This window comes from Canis aureus, chromosome 35, assembly GCF_053574225.1.
Source record: "Canis aureus isolate CA01 chromosome 35, VMU_Caureus_v.1.0, whole genome shotgun sequence".
Lineage (NCBI taxonomy): Eukaryota > Metazoa > Chordata > Mammalia > Carnivora > Canidae > Canis > Canis aureus.
This window is the reverse complement of record NC_135645.1, coordinates 282,997-295,133: the sequence shown is the minus strand read 5'-3', so window position 1 is coordinate 295,133 and position 12,137 is coordinate 282,997. Positions and strand designations below refer to the sequence as shown.

Sequence of the window (12,137 nt, the reverse complement as noted above, 5' to 3'; positions counted from 1 at the left end):
GTGATCAAAGTCACAAAGGGCCACTAAGGTATGGCTCGTGAGAAGTGACCCCTTTGCAACAGGGACCCCCTGAGGGCGTCCTGGAGGGCCGGCCTGCTCACGGTGGGAGGAGCGCGGAGGCTGCCGGGCCAGAGCCTCCTGCCAGCTGCCTTCCCCTCTGTCCAGAATGAGGTGCCGCGGGGATGGGGAGGCAGGGGCGGGGCTGCAAGCTCGGCTTGGGACAGTTTCTGCCACCAATGTGCAGAGACCCACCCAGCGTCCTCGGCCCCCAGGCAGAAGTGGAGCCAGGGCAGGGCCTGCCACCCACCATGGGGATGGCTCTCCATCCACCTGCAGGCTGCGTGCGAGCCCTGGGAGCAGCCTTGAGGTGGGCGCTCAGGGAGGCCTGGCTTCCGGAGAAGCGCCCAGGGGGGCAGTTAGGGGATCCCAGCGAGGGGCGTACACTTCGACCAGAGGGGTTTGGCCGGGCGTGTGGGTCCCCAGACGGTGCGGGCGGATCAGCTTCCCCCATCGCATGGCAGGAGCCGTCGCAAGGCAGGAGTCGTGGCAGCCAGCGCCGGGGCACCCTTCCCACTCCATGTGGTTCCACTCAGTCTGGATCCCATAATCTTAGGCTGTCAGCACCCTCAGTCGCCTTTCCTCCTCAATAAGCGAGTCCCAGGACCGCACAGCACAGGGCAACGATGCATGTGGGTTTCAGCCTGCAGCATCCAGTTATTGGGGAAACTACGCATCTGTGAAAACTGCTACCCCATGAACTGCCAGGCAACGATCTCTCTGCAGGACAGGGATTATTATCCCATTAAACAGATAAGAAAACTGAGGTGCAGACAGTTCTTCCTCAGCGAGACTGGAGAAATGTCCTGAGGGAAACACTAGAATCATTCACACCTTCCTTACTCATCCGCTAAGAATAGTTGCTGCTATCGTGCTCTTACGTTGTCAGTGTCTGACTCTCTACTGGTCTCGATTAAATTATCACTTTAGTCAAGATTTTTTGGAGCCCGTGAGAAGAATGATGATAGAAACTCAAAGTGCGGGAACACCTGGGTGGCTCGGTAGATCAGTCTCTGCCTTTGACTCAGGGCATGTTTCTGGAGACTTGGAATCAGGTCCCACTTGGGCTCCCTGCAGGGAGCCTGCTTCTCCCTCTGCCTGTGTCTCTGCCTTTGTCTTTCGTGAATAAATAAAATCTTAAAAAAAAAAAAAAAAAAAAAACACCTCAAAGTGCTTGCTTTCTCTGAACCTCTGGCGAGGACAAAATCTGGGAGAGGACACGAGGGTACAATCCTGAGGTCCTGATTCAGCTCCACGAATGAGATCCAGGCTTTCTTATACCATCTACCGCTGTTGTTAATGGAATGTGAAATCCAGAGACACCGGGTGGCTCAGTGGTTGAGCATCTGCCTGCAGCCCAGGGCGTGACCCCGGGGTCCTGGGATCGAGTCCTGCGTCATGCTCCCTGTGTGGAGCCTGATTCTCCCTCTGCCTGGGTCTGTGTGTGTCTCTTGTGAATCAATAAATAAAAGAATGTAAAAGCAATGTAATCTGACTTCATGAGTCAATTTTATTTTTAACCACTCAGCGTCAAGAGAATTCCAGGAACTGTCTACTTACCCTCTTCCATATCTTATGTTCAAGTTTTTATTTTTTTATTTACTTTTTTTTAAAGATTTTATTTATTTATTCATAGAGACAGAGACAGAGAGAGAGAGGCAGAGACCCAGGCAGAGGGAGGAGCAGGCTCCCTGCAGGGAGCCCGACACGGGCCTCCAGGATCAGGCCCTGGGCCGAAGGCGGCGCTGAACCGCTGAGCCACCCGGGCTGCCCTGTGTTCAAGTTTTTAAAAGACACACCGTTTCCATGTTGGGAAATGGGAGAAACCACATTCTGATTCACCGCTTCACCGAGCTGCGGACACGGACTCCCCAAGCCAGGCCGCTACTACACACGGCCTTGCAGCAATCCCTTGGTGGTTCCCCAAAGGCCACCCCAATTCAATAGGTCAGCAGTGAGGGGAGCACGGGGGGGTGGGGGGGGACAGGGCATCCGGAGAAGGGCGGGCGGGCCCCAGCTCGGCTGCCCCTGCTGTGCCTCCTACTGATCCTCCCGCCGACAGCATTTGCATCAGCGTCACTGGGGCCGTCCCAGACCTTCTTCAGAATCTGCACGTTTAACGCGATTCCCGCAGATTCACAGGCCTGATTAAGGTCACAAGCGCTGGGGTTTTTTTTTTGCTTTTGTTAAGATTTCATCCATTCATGAGACACACCGAGGCAGAGACACAGGGAGAGGGAGAACCAGGCTCCCTGGGGGATGCGGAGGCGGGGGTCGATGCAGGACCCCGGGGTCATGCCCTGGGCGGGAGGCAAAGGCTCCGTCGCTGAGCCCCCGGGGCATCCCCAGCGCTGATCCCTGGGACGCGCACCAACCACCCCCATTCTTCCCGCCCTGGCCCCGCCCCTCCCCGGCGGGTCCCACCCACAGCCCCTCCCCTCCTGGTTGGCCCCGCCCACGCCCCCGCCGGGTCCCGCCCCCCCGGCCTTGGCCCCGCCCCGACCACGCCCCCAGTCACGCCCGGCCCACCGCCTTGGCCCCGCCCCGACCACGCCCCTCCCCGGGTCCCGCCCCGCCCACCGGGCTTGGCCCCGCCCCGACCACGCCCCCAGTCACGCCCGGCCCACCGCCTTGGCCCCGCCCCGCCCACGCCCCTCCTGGGTCCCGCCCCGCCCACCGGCCTTGGCCCCGCCTCCGGGCCCCGCCCCGCCCCCCGCCGCGGAGCCCCCGGCGCCCCCAGCGCGCTTCCGAGACGCGCAGCCACCGCGCCCCGGAGTGGAGCCGGCTCAGCATTTTCACTTTAATCGCGGGCAATTCCAAACCGCCCTAAGTACACTTCTGTTCCACGAAGCGCCGGCAGCGCGGCGGGCTCTCCTGCGGCCTTGCGAGGCTCTGCTCGCGCTTCCGTTCCGAAGTCGGGTCCGGCAGGGGCTCCCCTCCCCGCGGGCGCCCGGGAAACACGAGCGGACAGAAGCTACTAGGTCCGGGGCTTGGCGGCCTCCGCACGCCCTCGAGGCGCCTCCCCGGGTCTCCGCCTCTGAGACGGAGGGGGGGGGCGGCGCTAGGACCCCGGGGCCGCCGGCCCTGTGTTCCCGGCCTCCTAGCTCCTCGCCGGAGCTACCGTGGCGCTGATCCCGTCGCTGCCGTCAAATCCGAGGTATTCGCGGAGTGGCCGGAGGAAGGAGGCTCCGACACACGCGCGTCCTTCCGTCCCCTAAGGGCAAGGCGGCCGGCCTCCGCCCCCGGGCGCTCCGCTTACACGTCACTTCCGGCGCCGCGTGCAGGAACCGGAAGGCGCGCGTGCGGCGCAGCGTGGGAGCGTGGGGGCGTGCGGGCGGGCGGGCGGCGATGGGCCGGCGGAGAGCGGCGGGGCCCGGGGCCCTGGGTCGGGCCCTCCTCCGCCAGAAGGCCGCGCGGAGCCGGGACTGCCGTCGCGGCGACTCCTGGGTGAGCCCGCAGGACACGCGGGTCCGGGAGGAGGAGGCGGAGGCTGCTGGTCGCCGTCGGGCCGCGGGGGGGGGGGAGGGGCAGGGCGGAGCCTGGGCCGCGGGGCGGGGGCGGGGGGCGGCAGGGAGCAGGGCCGAGCCTGGGCCGCGGGGTGGGGGGTACTGACCCTGTACCGGGCTTCAAGGAGCCGCTACCACCTGTGGGAAGTGCTGGGAAGGGGCCCAGGCCGCGGTCCCGGAGACCCGGGGTCGCGCCCCGCAGCGGCCGGAGCCTGCGTCTCTTCCCTGGATAAACACGTAAGATCTTTGTGAAAAAGAAGAGGAGACGCAGGAAGGCTGACTACGGATTCTAAAGACCTGGACTCCCGTCCCTTCTCGGACTTGCTGCTGACCTGTGTGGCCTCCCACCAAACACCGGCCCTTTGAACCTTCTATTTTATTTATTTTCATTCATTCATTCATTCTTGGACCAAACACTGGTTCTTTGAACCTTCACTTTTATTTATTTATTCATGCATGCATGCATACACACCTGTAGTGGGCATGTCGCTGGAATAGTGTTTATCAAACTCTGGATTGGGTCTGGAAATCCATTAAGTGAGGTCCCAGCGAGTGACTTTTTAACCCAACAGGATAAAATTCAAAACATCGGAGGGTATTGCGCGGGATACGACGACTTAGCCTCAGGGTCCTTTCGTTTCCCTGTATTTTACTCCGTGGCACAGAGTTGTGTGACCGTATCGCAGCATTTGGGTCGCTGTGTAACGCGTGTTTTTTTTTCCTGGGGTCTCCGGATTTCGGCTCTGTGTTCCGGGGTGAGAGTGGACTCCGACTCTATCTCCATTGTTTAAGCAGCAACGAGAGGCTAGTTATGTTTGATCTGTCCAAGACTGTTTCCTCATCAGCAGACGAGAGATACCATAAAATTTATTTCAAAAGGTTTAGAAAATTAAAAGAGATAATGAATGGAAAGCATCCGTCGTACTTAAATGTTGACTAGTTAAATGTTAAGTGGTATTAATATTGACCGTAAAGGGAGCTGACATCGCCCTCAGGACTGCAGAACAGGGCACCTGGGGGGCTCAGCAGTTGAGCACCTGCATTCAGCCCAGGGCCTGATCCTGGAGTCCCGGGATCGAGTCCCACGTCGGGCTCCCTGCATGGAGCCTGCTTCTCCCTCTGCCTGTGTCTCTCTGCCTGTGTCTCTCTCTGTCTTTCATGAATAAGTAAGTAAAACCTTTAAAAAAAAAAAAAAGTGCAGATCAGATCCTGGGCGTGTAGAGCATGTTTGCGTGTCGGAAGCAGAAGAGGACGGCTGTGTTATTACCTTGTGTTCCTTTCGTAGTTGCACACGAGTGAGCTCAACGACGGTTACGATTGGGGTCGTCTTAATCTTCAGTCAGTGACTGAACAGAGCTCCCTCGATGACTTCCTCGCCACTGCAGAACTTGCTGGAACAGAATTTGTAGCTGGTAAGTTGTTTATTCCTGAGTACATAGGACACTGGTCGCCCTTCCATCTTTGCTGACTACATACAAATGTGTCTACTCGGAAGTGTTTTGTGGGCCCTACTAAGCTCACAAGTGGGCTGTCGTGACCCAGAGGCACATATCCCAGAGGAGGGTGGGAAGGTCTCATCAAGTAGAATCAAGCTGTGAGGTTCAAAATGTGCCACAGTTTTGAAATTAAGTTCAAAAACCCCTTTATGTTATACATCATTATATCAAGTTCAAGAAACTCAGTCCCTTGTCGGAAAGAGACCAGTCAGCGATGTGGCAGGCAATACCAGGATTTTCCAGAAAATGTTTTCTGACACCATTGTTGGAAGCAAACTATCTGGCCCTGCTGCTGTTATGTAGGCAGTTTGAATTGTGTTTTAAAGAGCTTGCTGACACAGAATAGTGAGTTTTCCATGCAAGTAATTTGATTTAGTTGCTGCTCTCCTATGTTTTTTGTGTGTCTTCTAAGCAGTACCTGGCACGGATAACATTCTAAACTACTAGTTCTATTACTCTTTTATTATGGATGTTATTGTGCTGTTTAGCAAATTCATTCACTTATTTACATGCTTTCATGCTTTTATTGGGCCCCAGCTGCTGTCTGGGATTGTATTGGCTACTGAGAATATAGTGTTGAGTAAGATGATTTTATTTCTGCAGAATTTTGTTTTAGGTGCTATGAAAGAAGTCTGTAACAAACAGTGAGATCATAGAAGACGCAACCAGTATTCGTTCTGTCTGAAGGGCGCCTAGGGCAGGCAAGGACAGCTTTATGCTGGGGCTAAGTCTCAAAGGATGAGTAGACGTTAGGACAGGTCAGGTGACACAGGACATACGCAGCAGGCACAGGACTCGAGCTAATGTGTGAGCCACAGCTTGCTTTGTTCAGAAAATGATTAGAAGTTGGGCTCGCAGGTGCTTGAAGTACAGGGACAGGACGTGATGAGCAAACACTAGGGAGCTGGGCAATGACCTGAATGTGGAGAGAATAAGGGCTTTATTTATTTTTATTTTTTTAAGATTTTATTTATTCATTCATGAGAGAGAGAGAGAGGCAGAGACACGGGCAGAGGGAGAAGCAGGCTCCATGCAGGGAGCCCAACGCGGGACTCGATCCCGGGTCTCCAGGATCAGGCCCTGGGCCGAAGACAGGTGCTAAACCGCTGAGCCACCAGGGCTGCCCAAGAATAAGGGCTTTAAAGAAATCTTTGGAGGGGTTTAAGCAGGTATTAAACATGATTTTAGATTTCCTTGTTTTGAAAGATCAATGATGGATTTTGAGGAGGAATGACCAGTTACTTCAGCCCAGCAGGAGAAGCAAACCAGATTGGAATAACACCAGTAGAAGAATGGCCAAAGAATCAGAACAAGGTTAATAGGGAGATAGAATAAACGAGACGTCCTAGAAGGGGGCGGAGGGAGTGGGGAGTGGGAGAGCCATCACTGAAGGAGAGAGAAAAGGTCATAGAAAAAGGTAAGGAGGTAGAGTTTATGAGCATGCTGTATTCTTTTGAGATGTTTGTGGCAGGGAGAGGCTTGCGCAGCTTGCGTGTGTGCATATGTATGTAATCAAGGTTAACGTCAGCATGTTTGTAGGCTGTGGGGTGAGCCAGCACAGAGGGAGCGGTTGAAAATACAACATTTAGTTTCACAGTATCAGAAATTTAAAGTGCATTTTTTGTGACCTGGTGTTTCTACTTTTTAATACCTGCTGTATAGCGGTGGTTCTCAAATTTTAGTGAGCATCAGAATTACCTGGAAAACAGGTTCCTGGTCCTCCCCTCTGGAGGTTCAATAGGTGTGGGTTGAACCTGAGAATTTGCATTTCTGACAAGTTTCCAGATAATGTTTTAACAGTAAACACTTGGAACCAACCTAAATGTTTAATGGATGGGGAAATGGCATACTGTGGAATACTATATGGCAGTTAAAAAGAATGAGGTAGGTCTGAAGATACTAAAGTATAAAGGATCTCCATGACCTATTACCACGTGAAAAGACCAAGTTGGGGAAGGGTGCATATAGTACGGTACCATGTGCATTAAGAGCATAATCCGACTGGGGCGCCTGGGTGGCTCAGTTGGTTAAGCATCTGTTGGTTTTGGCTCTGGTCATGATCTCAGGGTCCTAAGATTGAGGACCTGCACTCAGTGGGGAGTCTGAGTGAGATTATCCCTCTGCCTCTGCTCTCCCCGCCTCTCCCCTCCCAAAAAAAGAAAAAGAAGATAATCTGACCAATTCCGTATGTGTGTGTATATTAGGAAGAAACTTGGAGGCCTACACATTTAATTAATCCTCTCAAGGGAGCGAATTGAGATTGCCGGGGTGGGCCGAAGGTTAGGAGTTGGTCAAAGAGAACGTTTGCCTTTGTTGTTGAATTTTTTACATGGAGAGTTTACATACTGTGTAATTAAAAATTGTTTAATATTTAGAAACAGGGAAAATAGGGGTTAATGAGGAAATGAAATAAAGTTTGAGCCTGGAAGGAGATGAGAAGAGAATGGGGTCAAAGGGAAGCTGAAGGTGGGGGCGCACATTAAAAAATGTGTAGATGAGAAGGTGAAATGATAGCTGCAATTTTTCTATTAAGATCATGTAAAAGGAATCTAGTTATAGTTCAGGGAATGAGGGAACCAAAACTATAGAAGGATTTTCTTCCTTCTAGCTGGTATTGAGCCCATACATTTGTAGCGACAACGTGAATTGTGATATAATTTATAAATGTGTATGTGTGTGTATACATGTATTTGGGATCTCTGGAATGATAAGAGTGTCCTTCTGTGTGCTAGTGAGATAATTGGTGTTTGGGATCCCTGGATAGCTTCTGGATGAGGGTTGGTCTCTAGGTAGACCTAAGCCGTAATTAGAGGGTTGGAATTTTTCAGCACCACCTCTGGAGATTTAAGTTAATCACCAAGGGCTGATGATTTAATCGATCATGCCTATATAGTGAAGCCTAAATAAACCTTTCAAAAATCCATTAAAATTTCTCATTAAAACTTATTTTGTTCCTTGTCTTCCTTTCCCTTAATAATCTAGAGGTGATAGAATTTTGTTTCAGTTTTCCCTAGACTGCAGACACCACAGGACACACAGAGACAGAGATTTTTTTTTTTTTAATTTTTATTTATTTATGATAGAGAGAGAGAGAGAGAGAGAGGCAGAGACACACAGGCAGAGGGAGAAGCAGGCTCCATGCACCGGGAGCCCGACGTGGGATTCGATCCCAGGTCTCCAGGATCATGCCCTGGGCCAAAGGCAGGCGCCAAACCGCTGCGCCACCCAGGGATCCCGAGACGGAGATTTTAAACCTGGAAACCACATTTCACTTGTCTGAACCCTGCAGATTGCATGCCAGATTTACGTGTGAGAGAGAGAGAATGCAAGTTTTTTTTTTTTTTTTAATTTTTATTTATTTATGATAGTCACAGAGAGAGAGAGAGAGAGAGGCAGAGACACAGGCAGAGGGAGAAGCAGGCTCCATGCACCGGGAGCCCGATGTGGGATTCGATCCCGCGTCTCCAGGATTGCGCCCTGGGCCAAAGGCAGGCGCCAAACCGCTGCGCCACCCAGGGATCCCGAGAATGCAAGTTTTTAGATCAGTTGATGGTCATTGGTTTTTAAATAAGTTTTCATAGGGGTCCCTGACATAACAAAAGAGCACAGAATAATAAGAAATGCTAGATATTCTGTGGGAACTCTTTATGTTTAGAAAATGACACGGGTGGTATTCACTCTTTATTTTCAGCAAATAAGGATTAAGTGTAATGTTGTGCTGTTTTGTCTTCACCCCTGGTTCCTGATAACCAGAGCTTCTACAACCCTTGTTTGTGACCTGAGTCAGAGGTGAGAGGAGTGGTTTTTGTTACTCGTTATAGGCCCCTTTAGACCCTCCCTGAGTTGATACTAATGGGGTGATTTGTGGGCCCTGGGTAGCTTCTGCAGGGGCTGGTTGCAGTAGGAACCAACCATGTCATGAGGGGGTTGGGATTCTCAGGACCTCAGGAGAGGTGCTAGAGATCGAGCTGATCACCAGTAAACCTGTGATTTAATCAGTCTGCCTGTGCACTGAAGCCTCTAGAGATGTGGCATCTGGAATGCAACCGCCTTATGGGACTGAGCCTTTAAACCTATAGAGTCTGATACTAAGTCTTGATAGTGTCAGAATATAATAGAATTGTAGGACATCGAGCTGTTTTCCAGAGAGTTGGAGAGCTGGTTGCTGGTGTGGGAAAATGCACAATTTGGTGTCAGCAGTATTGTGAATAAAAACAGTTCAGAGAGGGACACCTGGGTGGCTCAGTGGTTGAGGATCTGCCTTTGGCTCGGGGCGTGACCCCAGGGTCTTGGTATTGAGTCCCACATCGGGCTCCCCTACAGGGAGCCCGCTTCTCCCTCTGCCTGTGTCTCTGCCTCTCTCTGGGTTTCTTATGAATAAATAAAATCTTTAAAAAAAAAGTAGTTCAGAGACAAGCAGCTACATTATTGTGCGTTACTTGAAGCAGCCCTCAGTGCATTGCTACTGAAATGAGAACAAGAAAGGATACTTGGCTTTATCTGAGGTTGGGAGATTCGGCAGCGGGTGCAGGGGTAAGGAATTTTGATGTTTAGTTGGAGAGTGGTTGTACCATATTGTTTTGGCCAAATAGGGAGAGAAATGAGGCCATGAGCTGGATGAGGGCCTGAGAGAAAAGGAACGAATCAAGGGACTGGAGGCATGTACAGAGGTTAGACGAAGCAAAGTGGTAACATCAGGTGGGAGATCACCCTTGGAAAGGGCAATTACCAAATTGCCCTTTGAAAGAATTGAAAGAATTACCAAATATGGGGCTATAGGGTAGGTCCTTTGACTGTTGGTTGGGGTTGGCATGAGTGAGAATAGTGGTTGGCATGAGTGAGAATAGTGGTTGGGTGGGCTTACTAGACTGTGCAGGCCAAGGTCGTAGACGGTGTTAGTTTTCTGACAGGGGTACTAGACTGCAGTCTTTGCTTAAAGGTCAAGAGGAACATTGCTGGGACACCTGGCTGGCTCAGCAGTTGAGCATCTGCCTTTGGCTCAGGGCGTGATCCTGGGGTCCTGGGATCGAGTCCCGCATGGGGCTCCCTACGGGGAGCCTACTTCTCCCTTTGCCTGTGTCTCTGCTTCTCTGTGTGTCTCATGAATAAATAAAATCTTTAAAAAAGAAATTCTGTTTTAGGTGCTACATTTTTCGTTTTCAGAGTAATGCCCAATATCCATTATATTGCCACTTCATTGCAATACTTTCTTTTCTCTAAACAGAGAAGCTAAATATCAAGTTTGTGCATCCTGAGGCTAGAACTGGACTGCTGTCTTTTGAGGAGAGCCAGAGAATTAAAAAACTCCACGAAGAAAACAAACAGTTCTTGAGTATACCACGGAGGTGAGTTGAACAAGAATGTAGGACATTACAGGGCATAACCTGAGTATAAGATTCTTCATTTGCTGTTCTCTTTTTCCTGTTTCCTCTTCTCAGCCGCCGTTATTAAACCCAGATCCCCTGTTTTATTTTCGTAACTCACATGGAATTTTTTTTTATTCCTCCGTGATTGTTTCAGACCAAAGTGGGACAAAAACACTAGTCCAGAAGAACTCCAACAGGCAGAGAAAGATAACTTTCTAGAATGGAGACGTCAACTTGTCCGGTGAGTGTTAGATTATATGAAGATTTGTTTTGAAATTCTGAATCTGGCACTTTGGTGTGTTCACGTTATTTGCATTTTGAAAGCCTAATTCTTTTAAAAAGGAAATGGCAGATTTCTTTTAAGTGCAAATTCTGTGTGCAGCCAGTATTGCTGGGTACTTGTGCATCTTTGCACAGAGATGGCAAATTGATTACTACACTCCCTTCCTGGCCTTCTCTTCTTCTTACCCTTCGCTAGCCGCTAGTCACTGTGGAGTTGATCACCACTCTCTTGAGCGGTGTGTGGGAGAAACATCATTTTGTAGGATAAACATCTAAGGCTTAATAGATTAAGTATAAAATTTGGAATTTGATTTTCATATTGACTGAAGAGAAAGTAATAAACAGTTTAATAGTCAATATTTGTGTACTTATTTTTTAATGCAATGAATTTGAGTGTTTTACTGCTTGAAACTGTTAATTATAAACTGGCAAAGATACAAACTTTTCATTCTAAAGCCAGGTTAGAAGAGGAACAAAAGTTGCTACTAACTCCATTTGAAAGGAATCTGGACTTCTGGCGCCAGCTCTGGAGGGTGATAGAGAGAAGGTAAGTACCATTTTCCTTTTGGGTAACAGAGACAATAGTGGTGTTACATTAGATTCGGACATTGATGGATGCTCATAGACCCTGGTGGCCGGGGTGCTCAGGGATTAAGCTATGCAAATGGCTATTGAGAATTATTATAAAAACTGAAAGTGTGATGCTGTTTATCTTTCAAAGTATAGATCTTTTTATTATCATTAAGTGAACCCGTTGATAAGCATGTAAGAATGGTGAACGTTTTCTGTAAGATGAGTTCTGAAGTACCTATAGTTTTTTCAGGAAATGACTGTAGAATTCCTACTGGAAATATGGAGAATAAGGATGTGAAAGGGGGTAGATACCTGCTTGCAAAGATAAAATATGTTGTGGGGTAGGCATCGGGGCATACAGGAATGAAGCACAATCTTTGCACTCAGATGATCAATACGTAATAAATCCAAAGCGAGTGCAGTTCCTGCTGTGTTACAGATAGAAAGGCAGTGGGCCGAGTTACAACAGAGGAAGAAGCTGATAAGGATTGAGAGAATTGAGGAGTGATTTGTTTTAGTTGGAATTATTGGTGATGCTTGCACAACTTTGAATATACTAAAAACCACTGAATTTTGTATACTTCTAAAGGGTTAACTTTATGATATGTGGATTATGTCTCAATTTTTTTTTAAGTCGCTTACATACCTTTCTCTCCTGCTCCCACAGGGGCAGAGAGAGGGCTCTTGGGCTGGGGTAAGGAGAGGTCAGGGTAACAAGGCAAATCTCTAAGCCTGAAAAAAGTAGATGCTTGCCGCTGATCCCCAGGCTCTGTGCAGGATGAGGCTTGGAAAGACCCACTGGTTCTCCTGGGGAACCTCTGGAGCACAGTGGATCTTCAGGCCTCATGAGCAGTTGA

At 49.9% G+C, this 12,137-nt stretch overlaps 1 protein-coding gene across 1 annotated transcript in view; it reads left to right on the top strand.

Annotated features, from left to right (window-relative positions):
- Positions 1-3,380: 3,380 nt before the first annotated feature.
- LSG1 (large 60S subunit nuclear export GTPase 1) overlaps positions 3,381-12,137 on the top strand; it is a 31,176-nt gene continuing 22,419 nt past the window's right edge. The window contains exons 1-5 of the mRNA XM_077884205.1: positions 3,381-3,504; positions 4,849-4,975; positions 10,284-10,404; positions 10,580-10,666; positions 11,168-11,254. Coding sequence (XP_077740331.1) covers positions 3,406-3,504; positions 4,849-4,975; positions 10,284-10,404; positions 10,580-10,666; positions 11,168-11,254 — 521 coding nt within the window. The 5' untranslated portion in view covers positions 3,381-3,405. The remainder of the gene's footprint in view (positions 3,505-4,848; positions 4,976-10,283; positions 10,405-10,579; positions 10,667-11,167; positions 11,255-12,137) is intronic.